The sequence below is a fragment of the Emydura macquarii genome, unplaced genomic scaffold (assembly GCF_026122565.2).
Source record: "Emydura macquarii macquarii isolate MOO-44397 ecotype Brisbane River unplaced genomic scaffold, CSIRO-AGI_Emac_v2 contig_1483, whole genome shotgun sequence".
NCBI lineage: Eukaryota > Metazoa > Chordata > Testudines > Chelidae > Emydura > Emydura macquarii.
In genome coordinates, this window is record NW_027131620.1 from 323,784 (window position 1) to 348,495 (window position 24,712).

The 24,712-nt window shown below is 53.8% G+C and overlaps 1 protein-coding gene across 1 annotated transcript in view; it reads left to right on the forward strand.

The window, feature by feature from the left end:
• The window catches only part of CDH22 (cadherin 22), a 138,785-nt gene that overhangs the window by 44,687 nt on the left and 69,386 nt on the right, over positions 1–24,712 (forward strand). The window contains exon 3 of the mRNA XM_067553910.1: positions 10,331–10,625. Coding sequence (XP_067410011.1) covers positions 10,331–10,625 — 295 coding nt within the window. The remainder of the gene's footprint in view (positions 1–10,330; positions 10,626–24,712) is intronic.

Sequence of the window (24,712 nt, forward strand, 5' to 3'; positions counted from 1 at the left end):
ATGTTACACTCATGCCCAGTCAAAGTCAGGCCATGTTGCACTGGGTTCTGCACCACACCCAGGCACACGCAGCCACATCCCAAAGCATTGAGATGAGACCAAAGTGAGTGTGACTGTGATGGGGTGGGGAGGCGGGACAAGGTTGGTGGGATAAGCTGGTGTGGGCATGTAGGCGCCACAGTGTCGTTCCTGTGTGCCCGGGAGAGCTCCGTGGCTGTTGCAGTCTGGTAACTTCAGAGGCAACGCAGTTCATGCCATTTATATCTTCTCTTTCCCTCTCTGCGAGCTGATGAATGATGCTGTTAGACCTGGTACCATGGAGATGCTCTGAAACTGGTGAGGGATGTGGTGTGAAAGTCCAGAGAGACAGTAACAGTGGTAGCTAACTGCATGTTGCCCCTGCCAGCAGCCAGGGCTGGCATGTGCTTGTCCTCCAGCGCTCGCGCTGGCACTCAGTGGTTCTGCAGTGTGGATGGCACCTCAGCCTTGCCCGTGTTCCCTGTTTGGCTGGTGTTTTCCTCAGTGCTCTGTGGCTAGGCCATCCCAGAGTGTCTTCTCCTCCATCAGCTGTTCCAGCACAGCGAGTGCACGTCTCCAGTGCCCATCATGCCCTGATGCAGGTGCAGTGAGGCACCGAGGCTGAGTCAGAGGAGTGTGCTGTGAGCTGGTTCTAATGGCTCGGCTGTGCTTGGGGGCACGTGTGCTTGGGGGAAGTGTGCTGTCACGGGCCATGAGTCGGGGGAATGCCATGCGTACAGGAGCACAAGTGAGGTTCTACTTGAGTTTTAAACAGTGCCTGTTTTTGCAGCCACTTCAGCTTCCTCCATGACGACACTGGATGCACAGTTAATTGACAGCTCCCCTGGGGAGTGACTTGAAGCGTCAGGCCTTGTCAAATTCCAGAGGTAGCCTAGCAACAGCCTCATTTCCAAAATGAACCCAGGACCCTAAAACTGGCCCATTTTACAGCCCCTTTCCACATCATTCACCACATCACCTGCCAGCCCGGAGCAGACAGCCAGGCCACACAGAGGACAATGCCCTGTAAATGTCGCTCTCCAAGGTCTGATCTCTCCCTGCAGCTGCTGTCCAACAGGCTGAGCCAGGAGTAGCCAGGAGCTGCTCCCATAGCCAGCACTCCTGCGCTGCTCTCCACAGCGCCTCTGGTAGGAGAGGCCGGGGAGAATGAAAACAGTTCTGATCTCTTTCTGCTTCTGGTGTAACTGCTCCATAGCATGGCTCCTTCATGGAGAGGCTGGGAATGGAGCAGCTGTGAGCTTTCCGTGGTCAGTGTTCCTACACTCTCCCTGGAGAACCTGTTGCTGGGACAGGCAGGTATGGCAGGAGCTGGGAGCTCCCCCTACCCAAGACACCTCCACCATTCCCAGCAGTGCCACCTGCTGGGAAGGGCCTGTCTTGCCATCCTGTCCCCCTCCCACACACCTACACGTGCTCTTCTGAGGGCCAATAACATTTCCATAAAGGATTCTCTTGCTAATCCTTTTTCTGAACTGTAATTTCCCCCGAGGCTTCTGTCAGTTTGATGTGGATTTCTTTGGGTTTTTTAAATAGAATTATGAGGTCAGTACTAGTTACAAACTTCTGCATGTGGACAGATCTATTTTAGATAGAAGAGGGGATTAAAGGGAAAAAAGCAGATTTAATTAAGTTGCTAATATTTAAAGAAAATTGATGAACTCAGGCTTTATGAGCTGGAGCAAACACAGAGCACGCCTTCATTATGGCCAGTTTTTATTTGATTTTCTTTATTTTTCAATCCTGAAGTAGTTTTTTATTTGTGTGGCTGTGCTTTCTTTTTAATTGTTTTTAATAAGGAAAATGCACCTCTGTTCACATTTAATTTTGATTTAATTAGTAGGCAGTAATTAATGGCCTCATAAAATCCCAGTTTTAGCCCTTTAGGGCAGGGAAATAATTTCCCTTTTTAACAAACTGAACAGATGAAAGATTTTTGTCTTTTCCAAGAAGCCCTTTTTCCAGCATTGCCCAGACACACCTCGTTGCCAGGAATGGGGTCGACTCTGTGGCTGAAGCTCTGGCTCCCTCCCCCCATTGTGGGTGAAGAGCTCCCCCAGGAGGAAAAGGGGTCATTGCAACCTGCTCCAGAGCTGTTGCTTAGATGTATATTATGGGCTGGTCTCAAGCCTGAGGGAGCCTGTGTGAGAGGAGAGGCTGGGATTAGGTTTGTTCAGCACCAGGGTCTCCCTGGACTCACTCGCCCTGCTGTACCTAGAAGTAGGGATGACGACTGGAGAGGCTTGTTCCCCCTGGAAATGTTTAGCCAGGTTTCAGAGGCATATTCTGATCTCATTTACCCTGGTGTAAACTGGAGTAACTCCGATGACTCAGTGCAGTGCTCCCGATTCACCTGGCATAGCTGAGATGGGAGCCAGGCCAGTGGGGTTTCTGGAGGACTGGCCATAGGAGGGAAGTGGTGGTTGTCCCTGTGACTGTGCGCACTGTGCAATGGCTGATGTCTCTGCTTCCTTGGCGCTTGGCACTGCCAGACTCAGCACCCCCCACATCCCTTCCTCTGGCTGTCTGCACTGTCACAGCCACTCTTGAGCCATCTCCAATGTAAACCCAGTGCACGGTTTGTTCTCAGATGGCCTGGGAGTGAGTGGCTTTGCCCATCGGTCATGCACTCCTGGAGAGGCCTTGGGGATGTGTGGGGCAGGTCTGCACTGGCCAGAGTGTGTGGTGAGGACTTTGTCCTTGTGACACCACAGCTGACCAGAGCGTCCCTGCAGCTTGTTGCCATGTTTGGTTCTTTGAGTGCTGGTCCCCATGTGGATGCCATATGTGGGTGTGCATGCACACCATGCGCTGGAGCCAGAACTGTTTGAAGTAGTCTCCGTCGACTCACGTGTGTGTCGTGTGTCAGCCATGTGGTGCGTCCAAGGTCTTATGAGACCGTGCAGGTCGATGCTCCCTCAGTTCCCTCTTGCTGCTGCATGGCCAGAGTTGGAACTCCTTTCCTCTTTGTCTTTTGAGCTGCATAGCAGAAAAAAAAGGTGTATTGTTGTATATAGTTCTTTCATTAGTAAGTTCATAGTTAATAGTCCTGTTGTTCTACCCCATCTGGGGTGTCCTACCCGCTGCGGGGAACTTGCTCCGACAAGCTGGTTTTAGGAATTGCGCTTCGTGCCTGCACTCCTTCTCAGTGAACGACTAGCACCAATAGTGACTTTATTGCCTTGGTGAGACCCACATCCTCACCCTTTGCTCCATCTGCGATCCTTCCTGTCATCAATCCGTGAGGCCCGACAACTCAGCTGCTTAAGCACTTCCCAGAGAAAGCGATGTGTCTGCGTGCGCACTCGGAGGTGGTACTGACAGACCAACCAGAGTGCCTAGCCTCACCGTCAGTGAGTGCTTCACCTGCCAGGGCGGCACCGATGGCACCGGCAAAGACCCACCATGCTCATAAGAAGCACAACAATGGGCACAAGGGCGTATCCCTGAGAGGGACCACCTCCAAGTGCAGCGCTACCTCCCTGAGCTGTTCCAGACCAGGCGAGAAGTCACACCCTGATCCGGCAGCACCACCTCCAAAGAAATCTAAAGTGGCGTGTAAGACTAAGCATCACCACGATCGACCAGAGTCATCTTCTACCGTGGTCACCGGAGCTCCCAGCTCTGTCCACTCCGCCTGGTCCATCTAGTCTCTCATGATCGGTACCACGCATGCCTGGTTGACTATCTCCGCTCACGCCTACACCAGAACTGCGTCTGCTACTTGCAGGCTTCCTGACACAGCACGGATCGCCCAGGATCATGCAGCCTCCACCAGCACCGGACAAACCGCTTCTCCTATATCAACCGCCAACCCTTCAGCCTGGAACTTCATCACAGACCCTACCCACACTACCGGCTCCTCCTGCCCGACGGCACTACCCTTCCCAGACCAGCCGTCAGACTATGAATGGTCCTCGGAACTGGGCCAGCTTTTTCACCAGCGCACTCCCATAGTCCAGAACCACAACATCTCAGTTACGCACCAGCGTACACGCCACCTGCAGAGCCATGGTTCCTCTTACTGGCACAATCGGGACCCCTACTGTGGCTACTGAGCACTGCCACCTCAACACTGACTTTCGCCTGATTACACTGCCCCTTCCTTGATCTACGAGTAACCATGGGGCACCATCATGCCCTCGGCACCACTGATTCTGACTGGGGCATCGTCGTCCCCGGATGAGGTGCTCATTCCTCCCTCCCTTCCCTGCCCTGATGACCATGGCAGGTACCAAGACCTCCTGCATCATATGGCAACGGCCCTCAATCTTCCAGTAGAGGATGTAAAAGACTCCTAGGATGAGTTCCTGGACATCTTACAACCCATGGGTCCCTCATGCACTACCCTCCCTATTCACAGTGACTCCTTCAACCAGCCCAGGTTGTCTGGCATGCCCTGGCATCCTGTACCCCAACACCTAAATGAGCTGTTAGGCACTATTTTGTTCTGGCCAAGGGCACAGACTTCCTTTCCACATACCCACCACCCAACTCTCTTAGTGGAAGCAACAATGGAACGCGCCCGACAACAACATTTCAGGACCACTTCTCCAGATTGAGTGGCCCAAAAACTTGACCTGATTGAGCACAAAGTTTATTTGTTGGCGAGTCTGCAATTCCGCATTGCCAGCTGCCAAGCTACTGGCAAAGTACGACTTCAAGTCATACTCTAAACTGGCGGAATTTCAAGCCTCACTCCCGGAGGATAAACAAGCGGAGTTTAAGTCCTTCATTCAGGAGGGTAAATAGTGGCCAATGTCTCCCTTCAACCAGCAGTCGATGCAATAGATATGGCTTCACACTCCCTGGCCTCTGGCATGGTTCATTGCAGGGACTTATGGCTTCAGACTTCTGGTTTCGCTACGGAGGTCCAAACCACCCTTGAAGGACCTCCCTTTCGACAATCAGAAACTTTTCAGCGATAAGACTGACGAAAGTCTTCACTTGCTGAAAGACTGTCATGCCACACTTTGGTCCTTGGGCCTCTATACTCCAGCCCCAACTCACCACGAAAACTGAACTTCCTTCCTACCTTGCTTCTCCACCCGATGAACCTACCAACCCTACTCTCCATGCCAGCAAAAACAGCCCTGCCACTGCCAATGCTCCAAGCGACCCAGGTTTTCCGCTGCCTCCACCTCTGCCTCCTCCACTTTCCAACAATACCCCTCCAAACAACCCTTTTGACTCTTCCCTTGAGAACCAATAACCTCTCTCCAGCCTTTCTGATTGTTTTTGGGGACCGTCTTGCTAAATTTGCACAAAATTGGAGCAAGATTATCACTGATCATTGGAAAACGAGAGTTCTGTGGCACTTTAAAGACTAACAAATTTAATATTTGCAGACATAAGCTTTCGAGAGACTTCAGCTCTCTCTTTCTGTATTACTGCATCTGAAGAAGAGAGCTGAAGTCTCTCGAAAGCTTATGTCTGCAAATATTAAATTTGTTAGTCTTTAAAGTGCCACAGAATTCTCATTGTTTTTGCTGTATACAGACTAACACGACTACCCCTCTGGAGCTGATCATTGGGTATTAGATGTCATTCACCAGGAATACCTCATAGAGTTTTTTGCCTTCTGCCTTCCTCACCCTCCCCATGGGACCCATTCAGACCCATCCCAACATGACCTTCTCCAGAAGGAGGCAAGCACCCTCCTCTAAAAAGGTGCCATAGAATGGATTCCACGCCACTATTGTGGCCATGGCCATGGGGGGGCCTCTGCCCCATTCTGGATCTGCGGGCATTAAATCGCTTTATCTGCAAGTTCCGTTTCTGAATGGTTACTCTTCCCCAAATCATTCCCTCCTTACCCCACTGGGATCTTTGTGAAAGATGCGTACTTCCACATGGACATCCATGCCATCCACTGCAAATTCCTTTGCTTCATCGTAGGACATTCCCATTATCAATTACATGTCCTCCCTTTTGGGATTGCCACCATCCCCCGTGTGCTCACAAAGGTCTTTGCAGTAGTTGCGGCCTATATGTGATGCCTGGGCCACTCCCTGTTCCCATACCTGGATGACTGGCTCCTAGTTGCATCGTCCCGCAAACACCTCCTCATTACCATCCGTACAGCGTGGGATCTCCTCACCAGTTTGGGCATTTGCATCAATGAGGACAAGTCTACCTCATGCCTACCTGAGAACTCATCTTTATAGAAGCACTTGGACTCCACTGTGGGATGGGCCTTCTTCCTGATGGACTGCTTCATCTCACTCACTCCCTCATTATGAAACTACAACGTTGTCCCTGCACACGCCTCCGTCAATGCCTTTCACTTCTGGAACATATGGCGGCGTGCACCTCCGTTACTCCATATGCCTGCGTTCACATGACATGCCTTCAGTTGTGGCTTTGCTTGGTGTACAATCCACAGAAGGACCATCTCAACTAATGGATCCTCCTCCTGCCCTCAGTGGTAACTTCTCTTTCATGGTGGTGTGACCCATTCAAAGTCATGACGGGAACCCCCTTCAACCCTCCTACACCCTCCACCACTCTCACAATGGACATGTCACTCATGGATTGGGGCACTCACCTAGAGGGTGGCATGGCCCAAGGCATCTGGTCTTCCAGAGAAGCAAGGATGCAAATCAACATCCTAGAATGACAAGCGGTCCAGTGCACCTGTCAGGCGCTTCTCCTCTCGTCTGCTGCACGCATGTGCAACTTCTCTTGGACAACATGACAGCAGCCATAAACATAAACAAACAAAGTGGAATTGGTGCCTATGACGTGATGTCACACTTCATGGAACCCATCTGTCGGGTACAGACAACAGCCTTGTGGACACACGCAGCCACTCCTTTCATTGCAACCATGAGTGGGAACTTCACACCCCACTCTGTGTTCCATGGGCACACCATGCTGGGCCCTTTTCATGACAGCCACCAGCCACACGCTTCCCCTCTTCTGCTCCTGATGTGCTTTTGGGCAAGGCTCTCACGGGGATGCTCTTCTCCGCCCTTAGACACCAGAACTGCGTTATGCCTTCCTGCCCGTACTGCTTCTCCCACAAGTGCACCGCCAAGTGAGACATGACTGAGCACCCATCATCCTCAAAGACCCCTTTTGGCTGCACCAGTACTGGTTCACCGATCTTCTTCACCTTTCAATCTGCCCAGCTCAGAGCCCAGGTCAGGGCTGTTTGCCAGATTCACTGACTGGCATCTCAGAGAGACAGCCAGAGAAATCAGATGGCTGCATTTTTGTGCTGTTAAAGTTCTGCATGCGGTATTTCGGCCCAGATTTCGGAACTGCTCTGACATCCAATTGGTCATGTATGTGCTCAAACGCTGTGCTGGTGCATGCAATCTTGGTGATTGATTGCCAAATTAGGGGACAAATGCAAACTGACATTCACACCCCTGCTCCTGGTCCTACCCTCCTTGGTGTCTCCCCAAGACATCTGCAGACGGGTTAGCATGCTCCCCTGTTGGTGGTTGTTTAGCCAACTGATGCAGATTTAGCTCTTTAATCTTCCCTTTTAAATCCATCTTTCCAGCCCCCCGCGTGTGGGCTTCATTTCTCTTCCTGGCTTTCCAGGTTTCAGGGCTGCTGGTGTCTGCTCGGAGTGTGGAGTCAGTGTTAAAAAGACGTGGAGCAGGAATGTGTTGCAGGTTTGGATTGTTTGCTGCTCAAAGGGGCTGGATGGGCAGATTTCTCTCCTGGCTGATAATTAATCATGAGCCTTGTTGCTGTTGTTGTTAGAGAGAAATGCACATTTCTGTAGTACTGGATGTGGCCTGTGCACTTTACAGTACAGACACAGTCCCTGCTGTGATGTTTCAGTCTCTGACGGAGACAAGACTTGACATGGGGCAGAAGGATGCGATGCAGAGCAGGCAGGGTCATCTCCTGTGCAAGCCACATGGGTGACACCTTATTGCTGCAATAGCAGAAGGACCAGGCAGAGAGATTGCCCAGGCAGAAAGGGAACCTCACAGGTTGGCTGGCTCTTTTCATTGAAGCAGGTCCAGCTCCCCTGTGGCAGAGCAGGTGCTCCCAGTTTGACCGGTTGAGAGGGTGTGGGGCACCTGGGGCTATAGGGGATCAGGGTGAGTCAGAGGGATGGAGGTCTCAGAAGGAAGCTGGAGGTCGTTCTCAGGAGAAAGCTGAAGAGCTGCAGAGGGGTTTGCTGGCTGGCTTCCCCTCACTGGAGTGCCAGGGCTGGGGGGGCTGAAAGCTGCAGGGCAGCAGAAGAAGTTGCCTGTGGATGAGCCAGGGGCTGGAAAGGGCCGGAGGGGGGAACAGCGGCTTACCCACTGAGGTCTCCATGAAGGAGAGCTGGAACCAGAGGGCTGCTGAGGGCCAAGGGAGCAGTGGCAGGGCCCACCTGCAGGCCGGGCTGAGATGAGAGGTAACTGGATGGGGGAAGCTCCTTTGGTGAGGAGGAAGGCCCAGCAGAGAGGCTGTGGGGTTCCTGGTGGGAAAAGCGGGGTTGCGCTTCAGCTTGAAGGGCTCAGGTAGCTGTCATGGCGGAAGGACAGGAGAGGACCAAGGAAGAACCCGGATGGAGGGAAGATGCTGGTGTGTGGTATGTGCTACCAGGTGTCGTGTGATTTTAAGGCCAGTGTGTGCTGGGGTGATAAGTGGGCAGTCTGGGGACTTCTGCTAGGGACTGTTTGCACGATAGTTTGGTAATGACGCAGCCCAAAGGAGGGGTGTTACTGTGTCAAGCAACCTGGAGTGGAACCCCCAGGTTTGAGAGGGCAAGTGGGGCCGGAACCCTGCTGCTAGGACACCCAGCGCAAAGGGGTGTCTGGGCGGTGTTTCTCGAGTGGTGCCAGGTGAGTGGATGTGTTCCTAGGCAGTGCTGAGGATACTGGTGTATTTGTTGGTTTGGTGGGGGTGTATTTCCAGGCATTGCCAGTCAGGCAGGGTAATTCCTAGGTGATAGCAAGCAGGTGGCTGGTGGTGGGTGTGTATTTCCTGGGCAATGCTGGGTGGGGGGGTGGAGGGGAGGATTGGACAGAGACAGTAATGTGTGAATGGCTCATACAATACAGTGAGTTGTCCAATGCGTGGGCATCTCACTCATGAAATAAATAAATATATAAACGGTATCTAACAAGATAAATATAATGAAGGCATCATAAAAAGAGGCAGCTCTGATATAAATTCTTGCTGGTGGAACTGTATGTCTTTAAGGTGGATTATAGAACTGCAGTTTGGAAGATTGAATGGCCCATAAACATTTTCATATTTCATTAGCCGATTAATGGACGACTCTTTTTTTGGCAACTTTGCTGATTCTCAGCAGAAATTGTGGGGAGTAAATGAATGCGTCTGATCAAACCTTTCTGGGGGCCTGTCCATTATGGATTGCCCCAATTAATGCCCGCGCTGCTCTCCTCAGAGATGCATTCTGCCTGTCCAGTTACTGTTAATAGATTTCTCATAAGTGGCTGGATTGTAAAAACCTCATAACTCAGTTTAATGCCACCAATAAAATTATCTCTGGACGTCTGGCCTGGATTCCAGGCAGCTCCAGGGCAAAGGGAGCTGCTGTTTACCCTTTCGCTCCCTCATTCCAAATATCATCTTCATTAGGAAACGAAGAGGAAGTTGTTGGCTACAGAAGCTGCTTTCCCAGGGGCTGTTTCTGGTGAATGCTGGGTGGGCACAAAGCTGTCACAGTGTAGAAGGGCTGGCAGCCACTGGGGTTGCAGGCCAGAATAATGGGAAACTGGCTCAGGTTTAGAAGGGCACTGAGGTGGTGTCAGGCTCTCTGTGTTTACACACATCACAGTGTTGTGTGCAGTGATTCAGTGCTACCCATGCAGCTGGAGGAGCCTCACACGCTTTGGGTTAGTTCTGTTCCCATTGTGTCTCCTGTACTGTCCATCACTCTTTCTTCAGGGGCTGATCTGGCCTCTGTCATGTTGGATCTGAGCTGCACAGGATTATTCTCTCAGCACCGTGTTAGATGGGTGCAGGGCAGAGATCTGGTGACAGGCCCAGGGTCACAGAACAAAGTAGTGGCAAGGCCAGGAATTGAACCCAGGCCTTCCAAGTCCAGCCCAGGAGCACAAGGGCATCTCTTGCTCTTCCCTTCCAAGAGGGACAGGCTGAGCTGAACTAACTCTTAGCTGTGAAAACCATGCAGCACTGGCCCCTGCTCTACCACCCTCCCCACCCCCAGGCCGCTGCTTCAGCCCCTCCCATCCCCCTGGGCCCAGCCCCTGCTCCGCTCTGGTGTCTCCTCACTGACTTGGCTCTCACAGGTGTGGCTTGAGCCAGCTCAGTTGCCCTCTCTCAGCACCCCTCTGTCCTTCCTCTGCAGATCCACTCAGACTCGGATGAAGGGGACGGGTCCATCAAGTACACCATCTCCGGGGAAGGCGCGGGAACCATCTTCCTCATTGATGAGGTGACGGGGGACATCCATGCCACCGAGCGCCTGGACCGGGAGCAGAAAACATTCTACACGTTGCGCGCACAGGCCCGGGACCGCCAGACCAACCAGCTGCTGGAGCCTGAGTCGGAGTTCATCATCAAGGTGCAGGACATCAATGACAGTGAGCCCCGCTTCCTGGAGGGACCCTACATCGGCAGCGTGGCCGAGCTGTCCCCCATAGGTAGGTGCCCTGCATCCGTGCTAAGCACAAGAGGAGCCGGCAGCCCGCGCACCCTTCCGTTATCCACGAGTCTCTTGTACAGCACAAAATCTCTCGTCATAAATCCCAGGGATTCCAGCTACAACTGGAGCCAGGAACCAAGAGGGGAAAATAAATAAGGCAGCTTAAGGGAAACAATTGAGTAAATCCTCAGCGCTGATTGCCAGCTGGGGAAGCACTGTTCAGTGGTGATGGGCTGAGCTGGGTGCATGCTCCCTCCTGCCAGCTGAGGTTTGCCCCATGTCTCCCTGCCTCTGGCTGTGTCGGCCGTGCCGAGGCTCCCAGCTCTCCTCACCCCGGGATTCCCCTCTCCCATCTGTCGATGCCTGGCTGGTGTTGCCTGGTCTATTGATTAGCTATTCATTATATTGATTTCTTTAAAATTCCCAATTAACACTCTGAGGTTTGATTGGTTCTTGTCCCGAGATCACGCCCAGCATTAGTAGAATTCCTGTTTAAGTGGGAACTCCGACGTGCATGGTTGCAACACTCATAGACAGGGAAACCTTTCTGTATTGAACAGTTAGCAAAGTCCCAAACACTCACCCCAGTAGGATAGGAAGAGATGACACGGAATGAGCTTAGCATCCGTATACTCACACCATTCCTGGCAGAACGGCCTGAAGTGTTAGTTATCATCTTCCTCATCATCCCCCTCACCATCATCACCATCACCAGTGGTCGTCATCCTGGCAGCTCCAAGGCATGCTCTGTCCCAGGACACAGCTTTTTTCATGTGTTAATGACGCCACCATGCCTAATGCATATTCAGCAGGGGTTTCAGCCCCTTTCTGTGTTTGTAGTTCCTCCCTGTACTATTGTTCTTCCGTAGGTTATTAATTCTTTTACTTCAAGTTCATTAGCATCTATCTCTATTAGTTACCATGGCATTCTCGTGGCCAGACATCTGCCGATGTCCCTAACTAACAATATCCCAGCACCTGCTTGTGTTTACCAGTTGGCAGTTGACTCCTTAAGCGTTCTGTCCCTGGGATCTGAGTTACGCCTGTTCAGCTACTTATGCTGAGGCTTGTGCCTTATGCCTTGATTGGTTTAGTTACGCTATTGTCTAATAGCCTATAGGCTCATTGCGTTACTGCCTTACCCGTGCATCTGGACCTATTGGCTCCCTGGCTCCCAGGGACTGGTGGTACCATGCTGGGTGTCCGTTGCAGGCTTGGCCTCTCCTCGGGGTCCTGGCGGGGCTTGCTCAGCCGCTGCACAAACCTGACTGTCCTTGGGACTCAAAGGAGAGACTGCAATGACCCACCCATGGCCTAGCCCCTGGCAGGTGCTGCTGGTGGAGACTAGGGTGTTTCTTCCTCGCCGCTGCCCAGCGCCTTGCAGAATGTTTGCCCGCTGCCTTTGGTACTGTCTAACAGTTGTATGGCCAGCCACTCCCCTGGTGCTGCTGGCCCGGCAGGGACGGGGTTTACTGGTGCAGGCAAGGCTCTGAGATGAGCAGCCACTGGAAGAGGCAGGTTCCCTAGAGTCCTGGTGCTGCTTCCTTGCTACAGTGAGCGGGAGGCTGTGCCCCGGGCTGGAGCGGGACATGGAGCCTGTCTTTGGGATTGTGCTTGCATGGCCTCCCTGCCTGGAAAGCCCCACATACCCTGGGAACTTAGAACGCAGCCATGAGAGGGCAGACTCGTTGGTTATTGACTATCTTTGGCACCTCTGTAGCACTCCATCCTGCACTCCTCCCTCAGGCAGGGCTCCCATGAGGCCCATGGACAGGCCTCTGTCACCCAGAACCTCTCTGTTGCTCATGGCCTGTTCAGCGTGCACTAGTATGTTCACTAGTGCACATTTTTCCCGTGTAGCTCTGTTCATGTCCCTCAGTCCCAGCCTGGCTGGGCTCCCCTCCCGGTCCTGATCTGCAGCCCCTCGTTATTCCCCAGCTGTGCTGGTGTGCCTGGGTCCTGGCCTGCAGCACCCCCTGTTCTATCTGTGCTGTCCCTGGCACCCTCCTCCAGCTCTGCTCGTGCATATCAGTCCTGATATGAGCCCCCACCTGTCCCCTTCCTGGCCCCCCACCGCTCTGCCAGTACACCTCAGTCCTGCCCTGCAGCCCTCCTCCCAGCTGCTCTAGCCAGGAGCATCCGCTGAGCAGGGGCCAGCAGTGGAGTTGAACTAAGAACAACTACTCTGTGATGGGACCGAGCTTTGGCTGATAGCTCAGCCGTGTAAACTCATCCCACTGGTGACTGAAGTTCCCAGTGCACTGGTCTGCACCTAACACCCTGCTTCCTTCGATCCTGTGCTAGGAGTGTCTTCTGGTGCATCAGAGCAGGGTTGGGGCGGGGAGTTTCACATGCGTATGCCACCCACACTGGGGAGAGGGTGGGCTGGGGTCACAGACCGGGCAATCGGTTATTGCACTTTACTGAGCATTGGACAGAAGGGTTGGGTGTGGGGCCGTGAAAAGGGCAATAGCACGGTGTCTGCCCTGTGTCCCTACTACACGCTGCTAGCTCATGCTGGCTGAGCCCCCAAATCCATTCGTTCTTTTCCCAGCCTCTGGGTGCTGTGCTGCGCCCTGTCCGAGTCGGGCTGGCCGAGATTGGCAGCACAATTGGGGTGGCAGGCTGCGCGGGGAGAGGTACCCTGGGCAGCGGAACTGTAAATCGCTGCTCTCCAAAGGCTGCATCAAGGCAAAAGACGGAGCCTGCAGAAGACTGAGTGACATCAAAGGATAAGGCAGGTCCCACCATTCAGCCAGCAGGAGAGGAAGGAGGAAAGAGTGGCAGGTGCAAAGGAAGAGGGGAGTGAGGAGAACATCAGCAAGGGTCGCTGAGGAGAAGGCTGAATGGAAGGGGAGGCAGGAGAGTGGGAAGAGGCTCCTCAGAGTCAGGGGCAGCACAGGGGGCACATGCCACAAGTCGGGCTGAGGCAGGAGGATGAATTATCGTATGAAAACTCATGTGATATGGGGAGGTACTGGATGACTGGAAAAAGGCAAATATAGTGCCCATCAAGAGGAGGAGGATCCAGGGAACTACAGACCGGTCAGCCTCACCTCAGTCCCCAGGGAAATCATGGAGCAGGTCCTCAAGGAATCCATTTTGAAGCACTCGGAGGAGGGGAAGGTGATCGGGAACAGTCAGCATGGATTCACCAAGGGCAATGCATGCCTGACCAACCTGACTGCCTTCTATGAAGAGGTGACTGGCTCTGTGGATGTGGGGAAAGCGGTGGACGTGATTGATATACCTTGACTTTAGCAAAGCGTTTGGTACGTTAAAGAAGTATAGGTTGGATGAATGGACTATAAGGTAGATAGAGAACTGGCTAGATTATCTGGCTTAATGGATAGTGATCAATGGCTCCATGTCTAGCTGGCAGCTGATATCAAGCAGAGAGACCCAGGGGTCGGTCCTGGGGCTGGTTTTGTTCAACATCTTCATTAATGATCTGGAGGATGGAGTGGATTGCACCCTCAGCAAGTTTGCAGATGACACTAAGCTGAGAGGAGTGGTAGATACGCGGGAGGGTAGGGACAGGATACAGAGTGAACTAGACAAATTGGAGAATTGGGCCAAAAGAAATCTGATGAGGTTCAACAAGGAGAAGTGCAGAGTCCTGCACTTAGGACGGAAGAATCCCATGCCCAGCTACAGACTGGGGACCGACAGGCTAGGCAGCAGTTCTGCAGAAAAGGACCTGAGGGTTACAGTGGATAAGAAGCTGAGTCAGCAGTGTGCCCTTACTGCCAAGAAGGCTAATGGTATATTGGGCTGCATTAGTAGGAACATTGCCACAGATCGAGGGAAGTGATTATTCCCCTCTATTTGGCATTGGTGAGGCCACATTTGGAGTATTGTGTCCAGTTTTGTGCCCCCTCCTTTTCTTCCCCCCCCACTACAGGAAGGATGTGGATAAATTGGAGAGAGTCCAGTGGAGGGCAACAAAAATGATGAGGGGGCTGGAGCACAAGACTTATGAGGTGAGGCTGAGGGAACTAGGCTTGTTTAGTCTGCAGAAGAGAAGAGTGAGGGGGGATTTGATAGCAGCCTTCAACTACCTGAAGCGGGGTTCCACAGAGGATGGAGCTAGGCTGTTCTCAGTGGTGGCAGATGACAGAACAAGGAGCAATGGTCTCAAGTTGCAGTGGGGGAGGTCTAAGTTGGACATTAGGAAAAAGTTTTTCACTAGGAGGATGGTGAAGCACTGGAATGGGTTACCTAGGGAGCTGGTGGAATCTCCATCCTTAGAGGTTTTTAAAGCCTGGCTTGACAAAGCCCTGGCTGGGATGATTTAGTTGGGCTTGGTCCTGCTTTGAGCAGGGGGTTGGACTAGATACCTTCTGAGGTCCCTTCCAACTCAAATCTTCTAGGATTCTATACATTCCTGGTTTTCCAATCTGGCTGTGTGATAGGCAGTGCCGTGGAGAGGGGCCCAGACCTGCTTTCTAAGGGAAGTGTTCTCTTTGGGGTACAGGACACAGTCTCTGGTGCCTGGCAGGAAGCTGGAGTGTCAGTCTCTTGCTGTGTTTAATGTATGCAGCATGTTAGTTAGCTCTGTTCATTCACAGCCCTGTGATGGCTTTCAGCATGTACAGATGTGCAGAAGTCATTACACCAGAGGAGCTGCTGCTGACTGAATTCTTTCTGACAGAAGGAGAACAGGTGCTTTCAGCACCCCACCACCCTAGGAATCCTGTCCTCTTTTGGCCAAGAACCTCATACACCTCAGACAAGGGCTCCTGTGGAAATGGATGCAGGATGCAGTCAGCAAGTGGGAGATGTCCCCACCCAAAGGGAGGGTGAAATTAAATTAACTTATTTTGCCTGAACAACTTTTAAAAGGGACGGAATTCTCGACTCTGGGTATTAGACAAGGATCCCAGTTCTTTGAAATCACTAACAATTATGGAGCTGCCTGATCACAGGCTGATGTGAACAAGATGTATCAAAGGAGACAGTGTCTGTGCGAAATTGGAGATCAGAGGGAGAAAGAAACTCAGTTTCAGAACATGAAAGGAGGCGATTCCTGCAAATTAAAATCCTCAGAAGTTAGGAGCAAAGAGAAGTGTTTGGAGCAGCATCGGACGTGCCTCTGTGCCATGTCCCTCTGGAGAGGGGCACCCGAAGCCCAGGGCCAGCACTGTCCAGCCCAGGCAGCCCCGAGTTAAGAGTGTGTGAACTGGTCAGGATAGCAGGAGCAGAGCTCGGCCACAGCAGTTCCAGCTGACCCCTAGCTGCCAAGGGAGGGGAAATAGGCGTCCTTTGACACAGGGACAGTGTTTCCCTCTCCTCCCCTCTTTGTCTGAGTAGCAGCAAGTCTCATCAGCCCAGATTAGAAGGACGATTTGGCTGTGCAGACAGAAAGCGTGGGGTCAGGCCCTGACTTTAGCACAAAGTCAGCTGGATGCAGAAGTGATTATTGCCAAGAGGAATTGTTTAATCTCCCCACTGGCAGCAGAGAAAAGGGATTTGTTCAATGTGCAATCAGAGCGTTTACAGCCCATCCAACAGGTGGCTTTGCATTTGTAATAGAAAGTGCTCAGAACACTTGAGCTTGTCTGGAAGCTGTTGGGCTGGGAGCGACCAGAAGCCAGAGCTCTGTGCAGTGGGCATCCCACTGCACTCTGCAGAGTGAAGGCAGACCCTAGTTCAGTGCTGGGTTCTCTAGGTTGGGGGCAGGTTACAGACTCTGGAATCTGTTTCAGAGAGAGTGTCCTGAGTGGTCTCTGCTCCTGGGGCTCCCTTGGTGCAAACTTTCCACTTTTCTGTGCTGGTTTGCATGCCTAGTGCCCTAGTGCTCATCCATGTGCCACAGTGCCCTGGGGCACTGTATCTATCTGCAGACCACATCCCCCAGGCCACCAGGACCACTGCTTATCTGTGTGCCCCAGGACACCAGGCCCCCACTGGATCGTGTCCAAGTGTCCTCCGGAGGCTGCTCTGTTTCGTAGCGTGTTTCATTAGTCACATTTTTGCGAGATCCATCTGCAGCTGGGTTAGCGCCTGCCTGTGCATGCCGAGGGAGCTAGAGCTCTGCAGTGAAATTTCCTCTGGGCCTGGCTCAGCGTTCTACCAAAACAGAACATTCTTGGGGATGCAGGAGGCTCGTTTCTGCTCCGATAATCGAAATTTCAGACCCTCGGGTTTGCTTCCTTCCTGACATACTGCCCCCTTGCCCCTGGGAGGCACCAGCCACTTCACCTGTTGGGGCAAGAAGAGGGAAAGTTGCAAATTTTACCATTTAAAAAATCTTGGTGGCGGCTACTGCTGTCGTGCCCAGGTCTTTGCCCTGCAAGTGCCACATTTGCAGACAGCGCTGTCCATAAATTCTTGCCCTCAGAGCACAGTCTCCCTCCCCATTTTAGTCAGAGAGTGAGAATACTCTGTGCTCGTTCTATTGCTGACAAAAGAATTTCACATGAAAAAACCAAAGTACAGTTCTGAGAACAGTTGGGGCCAGGCCCTGCCTGCGCTGATTCCTCTGCCCAGGTACACACCTGTGTGACCAGAACGGAGAAGCAGATCCTCAGCCACTGCTCTGTGCCAGAATTGTAGCCTCTGGATGGATGCAGTGTGGGGAAAGGCTCAGGCAGCGAGTCAGCCATGGAGTGCCAGCTCTGCCTGCCGTTCCTGGGATCATGGAGTTCAGCAGCCGGCCTTGTGACTGGCCAGGAGCAGTGGAACGGGGCAGTCCCTGCCAGCGAAGGGCACTGTGTTGCTACCATTGCAGAGGTGTTCTTTCTCTTACGTGGGCCTGACGTTAGCTGAAATCCCTGCTGTGACTGCAGAAAATGCCCTCAGTGCGTCTCTGCCTGTCTGCCAACATCTGTCTCCTCCTTACGTACATCTGAGCACACCACAGCTCTGTCGGGCCATTGCCAGCTTTGCTTCTGGCCCAGTGCTCCTCTGCGCCCGGAATCAGGATGTTAGATTTCATCTCCCTTCTTCCCTTCCTGGCTGTGGTTGAGGTGCTGCCACTAGGGAGTGATGCACAGTGCCCTGGGGCGGTCTGCCATCATAGACCCTTCTCTGTGACAGTACCAGGAGGCACCCTCTTGGGGCTGATGGTTCCAGAGGTGGCCATGGGATGTCTTGGCCATGGAGAAAAGGGAGGCTCCTCAGGCAGCTTGGGTCTTTTCCACACAGAGCTTTGATGACCAATGTTGTTGCTGAGACTGTGCAGTGCAATTCTGAAGTGAGGCAGCATAGGGAGCGGGCTGTGGGCCCAAGGGGGGCTGCGTTGCTGCGATGGGCAGGACACGGGTGCTGGGGGGTGCAGCTGCGTTGCTGCGATGGGCAGGACGCGGGTGCTGGGGGGAGCGGCTGCGATGGGCAGGACGCGGGTGCTGGGGGGAGCGGCTGCGATGGGCAGGACGCGGGTGCTGGGGGAGCGGCTGCGATGGGCAGGATGCGGGTGCTGGGGGGAGCGGCTGCGTTGCTGCGATGGGCAGGACGCGGGTGCTGGGGGAGCGGCTGCGATGGGCAGGATGCGGGTGCTGGGGGGAGCGGCTGCGTTGCTGTGATGGGCAGCCATTCTTGATGAGCCGATGTTGTTTTGAAGTCATTGTTTTCATGCCCTGGGCCAGGACTGCCCTGGGGTAGCCCTGGGGAAGGGAGCGTTTATAGCAGCTGTGCTACTTGGGTCTCTGAAATCAGCAAGGGGCGGAAAGTAACTTGGCAGCCCGGGTGCAGGTGCCCTCCTCTCTTCACCAGCAGAGCTGTCGTCTTGACAGTCGGGTGCTCCTTGCAGGGGCCAGTCTATCCCAGGAATCTGGCCAGCTGGAACGTGGCGCTGCTGATGATAAATGAGGATGATGTGGAGCTGGCGGCTGGCCATGGGCTCTCCTGTTCTCCCCCAGTCACTTCATGTGGCTGATGGTTATGGGGCAGGAACAGACTGACCCTCGATAGACTCCCTGTGGGAGAGAACTGGGAGCAATGGCCCATTCTGCCTTCTTGGGATCAGCCTGGCAGGAAGAACTGAAGGCAGCTGAATGCTGGGGTGATGGCATGCAAGGGCCTCTGGGCTCACCTGCCACAGAGCAGAAGAGGACATCAGTTAGTGTGAGCCATGCCCTCTGTGCGACAGACCGCTCGAACACCTTGATGGCAGGGGAGAGCCAAACCTACGGCGGCTCTGCCAGCTCTGACTACCGTGCTGAGAATGGCCGATGGGAGGCTGGGCGGCTGCTTTGTAAGGCAGGGGGTGCGGAGCGATGGCCCCTGCGTACTTGCTGGGCATTCTGGGTAGCAGCTCCTCAAAGGGGTATGAACAAGCCTGGTTAGATCTATCCCAGGTGCACTGAGAGGCCTAGGTCCAGGTTGCCCACAGTGGCCAAGAGCTTGAGTGCTCAGCTGGTCCGAGTGGGGAGGAGGACATTGCGTGGCCACAGCTGGCTCAGTGCTCTGCGGTCCCAGGGTGGGCCCATGCTAGCAGCTCCTCACGCAGGGAGGTCCTGACCTCTGGGCCTGGGGTTCCAAAGTGCATCAGTTGTCCAAATGGCTCTGAAGGGTGGGATGCAGCAGCTACTCTAGCAGGACAGGGGATTGCGAGGGGACTGCCTGGTCTCTTCCATGGCGTGGCAGAGGTGTGCAGGGATTTTTTGTGCCAGAGCCTGTCCCCACCTGCCCACGGCCTTCTTCCCTGCCCTCTCGTGACAGGAACAAGGAGGAACGCCCCTGCAGAGACAGGGGCTGGCCTGTCCCAGGAGCTGGGTTATGATAGTGCATCTCTTTGAGCTGGTCCCAGTCAGGCCGGGGCCATGAGGGAAGGGCTCTGTGCCCTGGCTGTGGGCATGGGCACTGTGCATTCTGCATGGGTCTTGACACTCCCTCGTGGATGGTTCCTGGCCTGCTTCCTGCCCCAGCGAGGAGAGCATCCTTCCTGTGGTAGCATCTGGGCAGGCAGAGGTCCCTCTCCAGCCTGCCAGGCAGGTGCCTTGTGGATTCTGTGTGGGCCTGTTTGCTTTCTGTGCATGGAGTTTGCCTGTTGACATTGATTTTAGCTAAATGTTGCCAGAGTGAATGGCTAGTAAGTGGCATCAGGTCCAGAGTGGTTGGCGTGCTGTGAACAGGAGGATTGCAGGAGCTGAGAGAGGAAGGTACACAGAGGAGAGTGGTCAGCTCCTGGGGGAGAGGCAGGGAGGGGTGTGTGCTAAGCCCATAGCTGGGCTCCCAGACTCACTGCAGTTCCTCCAACAGCACAGGAAAGGCCAGGCACGTACTCAGAGCAGAAGATCAGAGAGGAAGGGGGAGCAGGTGGGAGCCTGAGGGCAGGTGCTTTGGAGACTCTCCCATCCCGCTCACTGCCAGTGCCAGTGTAGGCAGGTGCAGGGCTAGGCTGGGCTCTGGGCCGCCCTTTCCTCAATGGGTACTTCTCGAGAGCTCAGCCCTGCCGCAAGGCATGGCGGGGAAGGGCTTTCCTTACCCTCCTCCCCCTCCACAATCTCCACCAACAGCCACCAGGTGTGAGCCCCTAAGACAGGTCCTAGTGGCAGGTCAATGCCTCCTCGAGCCAGCCAGAATCCTCCCTCCTGGCTTCCTGAAATCAGTGCGCAGCAGCTCCGTGGGGCAGGCGACACAGTCCGAGGCAGTGCTGAGCGCACCCGCTTGCTTTAGGAATGCACGGCAGGCTGCGGGGAAGGCCATGGCAGTGAAGAGACACAGCAGGGCTTCGCCGTGCCTGGAGGTGCCAGGCTAGCACTGCTTTCGAGAGCACAGTTTACTGATTGAGGTACAAGGAGAGGGCCCAATAGTAAGTCAGAACAAGCTCCACATGGAGGAGAAGATGCTTCCCATAAACCAAACCCTCTATCAGAGCCTCAGCTAAATAGTCCCAGGCTTGGTGCCACTAGTGCCCCAGTAGTGGGCGTAACGCTCACAGCTGCCCACGAGCACAGAGCACAAGCACTACCTGGGCTGCTAGGAATTGGAGGAGGAGCCTCTGGCAGGAACCAGTGGCAGCTTCCCTTGCCTGTGCCTCCCAGACTGCTGCTGTCCTGGGGTGTTTTGGAGGCAGGCAAAAGGGGCTGCAGAAAGTCCATTTCCTGGCAGTCAGGAAGGGCCTGCTGCTCCCCGAGCTGTCCCCTAAGGATGGCTGTGAATGTAGACGCTGTTTGTGCTGCTCTCAATTTATTGCTGATTGAATTGCTGCTTAAGAAGCCTTCCCCCTGGAAGGAGCCAGGGTGCTGCCAACCCTTCCTCCAGCAGCATCTCTCATAGGCATCGGCATTGCAGGGATAGCAAGGGAATTGCATGTAGTGTGGCAAAGTGTGTGTCACCGCCTGGCGTGCCTGGACATGGCTAAGGAGTGAGGCTCCCTGGCGGAGGGCTTGAAAACTGACCGTTCACATGCCTGGACTGCAACAGCCCTGAGACTAGTGGGAGAGAATTGCTTTGTTGGAGAAACTGCTTGTTAATCTCCACTGATTTCCTCAAGTCCGAGCAGGACAAAATTCCTCTGCCTGCTGGGGGCTTAAGAGGAGACCTCCCCGAGCTGCTAATCCTGGCTTCCTGCAGGCCAGAGCAGAGATTAATTGTGCCACAGCATTTCATGGATTCAGAATTAAGGACTGCATTATCTTCCCATGCAGATCTCTAGAGATTGCTCGTGGGGCCTGGTAACAGGGCAGTGACCCCACAGCACCTTCGGGGATACCGGCCAGCCAGCAAGCACACGGTGGGCACCCTTCCTTCCAACAACCCGAAGGGGGATGGCCACCTGGGCAAGTGCTCGCTTTGTGAAGGCCTTGTGCGGGGCGGGGGTTTATTTCTCTGGTGCCATTATGGGACCTTTTGTTCCAGAACAGAACAGGGTGAAGGGAAAATGCATCGTTAGTATAATAATGGAATTCTAGAATGGGCCCCGCCCAGGGTTCTGACATGGGGGTTCCCCCGGCCTGGGCTTTGAAGGGGGTGCCATCGCCACAGTGACAGATTTCACCTTGCGGCGAGGAGAGCAAGAGACACAGATCCTGCCTGATTCATTAATTTTTATGTGCAGTTGTTGGTTTCCTCTAGTTCCCCAGTGCAAGCTGGCCAGGGCAGGAACATGGGTCTTTATCTCATTGTACGTGCCGCATTATCTCTCTGGCTGTGAGTTCAGGGTTGCTGGTTATGGGAGATGAGTTTGGCAGCCCATGATGGATGTTTGGATTTTATTTATTGTATTTTTTATGGCAAAGGCAGATGCCAGTAATGAACTAAAAGTAGGAGTACAAGATGTGCTCGTAGTGGGTGCTGCTGTGCTTTGGGAGTGAGCACTAAGGATTAGTAGAAGGGAAGGGTGTCAGGACATTGGGTTCCATTCCTGACTGTGAGAGGGGAATGGGCCTAGTGGTTAGAGCAGAAGGGTGGGAGTCAGGACTCCTGGGCTCTATTCCTGACTCTGTGTGTGAGATCCTGAGCATGGTGCAGTACTTGTTTGTGCCTCAGTTTCCCCCTCTGCAACACGGAAATAGTGCTCTCTACCTTGCTGGTGTCACAGGGCCATTTATGAGTGTGAAACGCCCTGCGCATCTCAGATGAAGGAAGGTGGAGACGGGCAGAGGGTCAGCAGGGGTATTGCAATGTGCCCACTGCTTAGCTGGTTCAGTGTGTGCTGGCAGCATGGGGCTGCCATGAGCGCATAGCCCCGGTGCTTTCAGCACTGCTCAGCTTCACCATTGCTCCAGCAAGAGCTGTCAATGGGCTGGGCCCAGGCTGCCAGCTCAGCGACTGTCTCTTCCCTGACCAAGGGGCAGCTGTGATCTTCTGTAGCAGTTGAGCTCTCAGCACAAGGGGTGATTGTTAGAGCAGGTGTTTTCTGAGCAGGCTCCCATGAGAGCTAGGAATGGCCATAAACCTGGGTCACGAGGGCAAAATGCAACACCTGCCGGTTTGCTGGGACTTGAAACAAGGACATGAACATGGGCAAGGTCACCTTAAATCACGTGCTGGAGTTCACAGAAATGTCTAGACAGACAGACAGATTGGGACAGACATCGACCAGCAGCAGGGTCTGGGTCTGGGGAAGACACAGTTTGCACTGACTTGTGGGGTTTAGTCTGGGGTGGAAGGTGCCTAGTGTCTCTGGGTTCCAAGGAGCAGGGGCTGGATGCTGCTGCTGGATTGTTTCTGGACTTCGTGCCGTTGCCTGGCTGGCAAGTGGCACTGGCATGGATGTGTAGCCAGGGCAGTGGCAGGGGAGCCACTCACACAAGCAGGAGTTTTATTACAGAGTTGCTTGTCGTCACTTGCTCTGTCATGACACATCCAGCCCTGGCAGCGATGCCATATGTAGGGATAACAGGAGCAAGTGAGTTTGCTCTGCTCCGAAACCTGCTGCCGGTGAGTTGGTTTTCCTAACCTCCCTTCAGCTTGGAAAGTGCACTCCTTGGCCAGACCAAGCTGTGTGCATCCAGTGTGCACAGCAATCGGCTGAGAGCAGTGTGGCGCAGCCGTGTGAGCAGTTTTCTTGTGGGTCAGTGCCAAGGTGGCACCACCATGGGCACCGTGTTCCCACGGGTTGGTGGGGGGATGGTGCTGCCGTTAAGTGCTGGCTTCCCATGGGGCAGCGCGTTGCTGGTGCAGTGTTTGTATGGCCCAGTGTTGCTCTTGGGGCTCATCACATCTTTGCAGCAGACTCCAGCATCCCAGAGGTCTCCTGACTGCAGCCTGGCGGGGGCGTAATGTTGTGTGCTGCACTCCGCAGTGTCTGGAACGGAGCCCGCATTAAATGGGACATTTCCCTGTTTCTGATTGGAATTTCTCCCCATCCCACAATTGCTTTTCTACCCGTCTGTTCCCTGTCGGTGGAAGGGCCTGGCTTTATCGCGGGAAGGTGCGGGAATGATCAGCATGGGAGGCATGGTGAGTGAACGAATAGTACACAGAGCATTTGGGTGCTGGGCAGGGGGAGCCAGATGGAGAGGGAGGGTGGATGGGAGGCACTGAGAGAGCCTGGCATGGGATGCTGTTGCTGCATTTCTCAGCACACACAGGGAGCTAAGATCACCTCAGTGTAGTGTGGACATGCCTGGAGGGATGCACAGTAGCTGCTGCAGACAGCAAAGCATAAATAAGCCAGCCCATCTCTAGAGCAGAAGAGAGGGATTCCTGTGTGCTCAGCATTGCTACAGCGCTGAGTAGCAGGCTCGAAATCAGTCCAAGTGGCTGCAGTAACTGTTCATTTTCTCCAGGACAGATCAGTATAAATAGGAGTGAAAGCAGCCGTGCTTTGGCAGCAGCACCGCTAGCTCCTCGGGCTTATATCTCCTGACAGGAACAGAACTGGAGTGACCCAGAGCTAGTCCCCATAAGCCTGCAAGTCCTCTGGGCTGTGCCCCAAAGGGCTCGGGCCTTGGTGTCTGTCACCAGTTGGGCGGGCGTTTCTGTCACTGAGTTGCCTTGCGGCTGGATGGTTCCCATTCACTTTGCTCTGTTAGGACCAGGGAACACACTGACTGAGCTGTGTTCCTTCTGTTCTGTTGGACAAGAGCTTACTTCTTAGCCAGAGTGGACATTGCTGCAGGGCTGTTGGATGAGGTATTGATAGGGCGGGATTTGGGGAATTTGAGTCTCTGCTGTGCCTGGACATACTGACTAGCCAGGAGACCTGGGTGCCTCTTGTTCATAACATAGGTCCAGAGAGCCAGCGGTATGTGCTTGTTATTGAGTTGTCCTGGCAAAGCATGTGGCATCATGGCAACATATGGATTGCCAGATCAGATCGGAACCAGGGTCCATCTAATCCAGTCTCCTGTCCCTGACATCAGCCAGCACCAGATCCTTCCCAGGAAGTGACACTGCCTTGAGGACAATTAAAGCCCCAACCCAATGCCAATGGAAGTGAGTTGGAGTCACAGGACAGGCTGCAGTGGAATGCATGGCTGTAGGGGCTGCCTTGCTCTGGCCCTAAGGCCTTGGAGCAGGAGAGGTTTCAGCTTCTCTTTCTTTAACTCATCTAAAGTAACTTATCCATATAAGTGGTCATCCCTCTCTGAGCCCTGCTAAGCCCTTGGCCCCGCTAATGGCAGAGAGTTCCCCAGGTTAATTAGATATCATGTTACAGGCGTGTAGCCTGTGATCAGGTCATATCTTTTT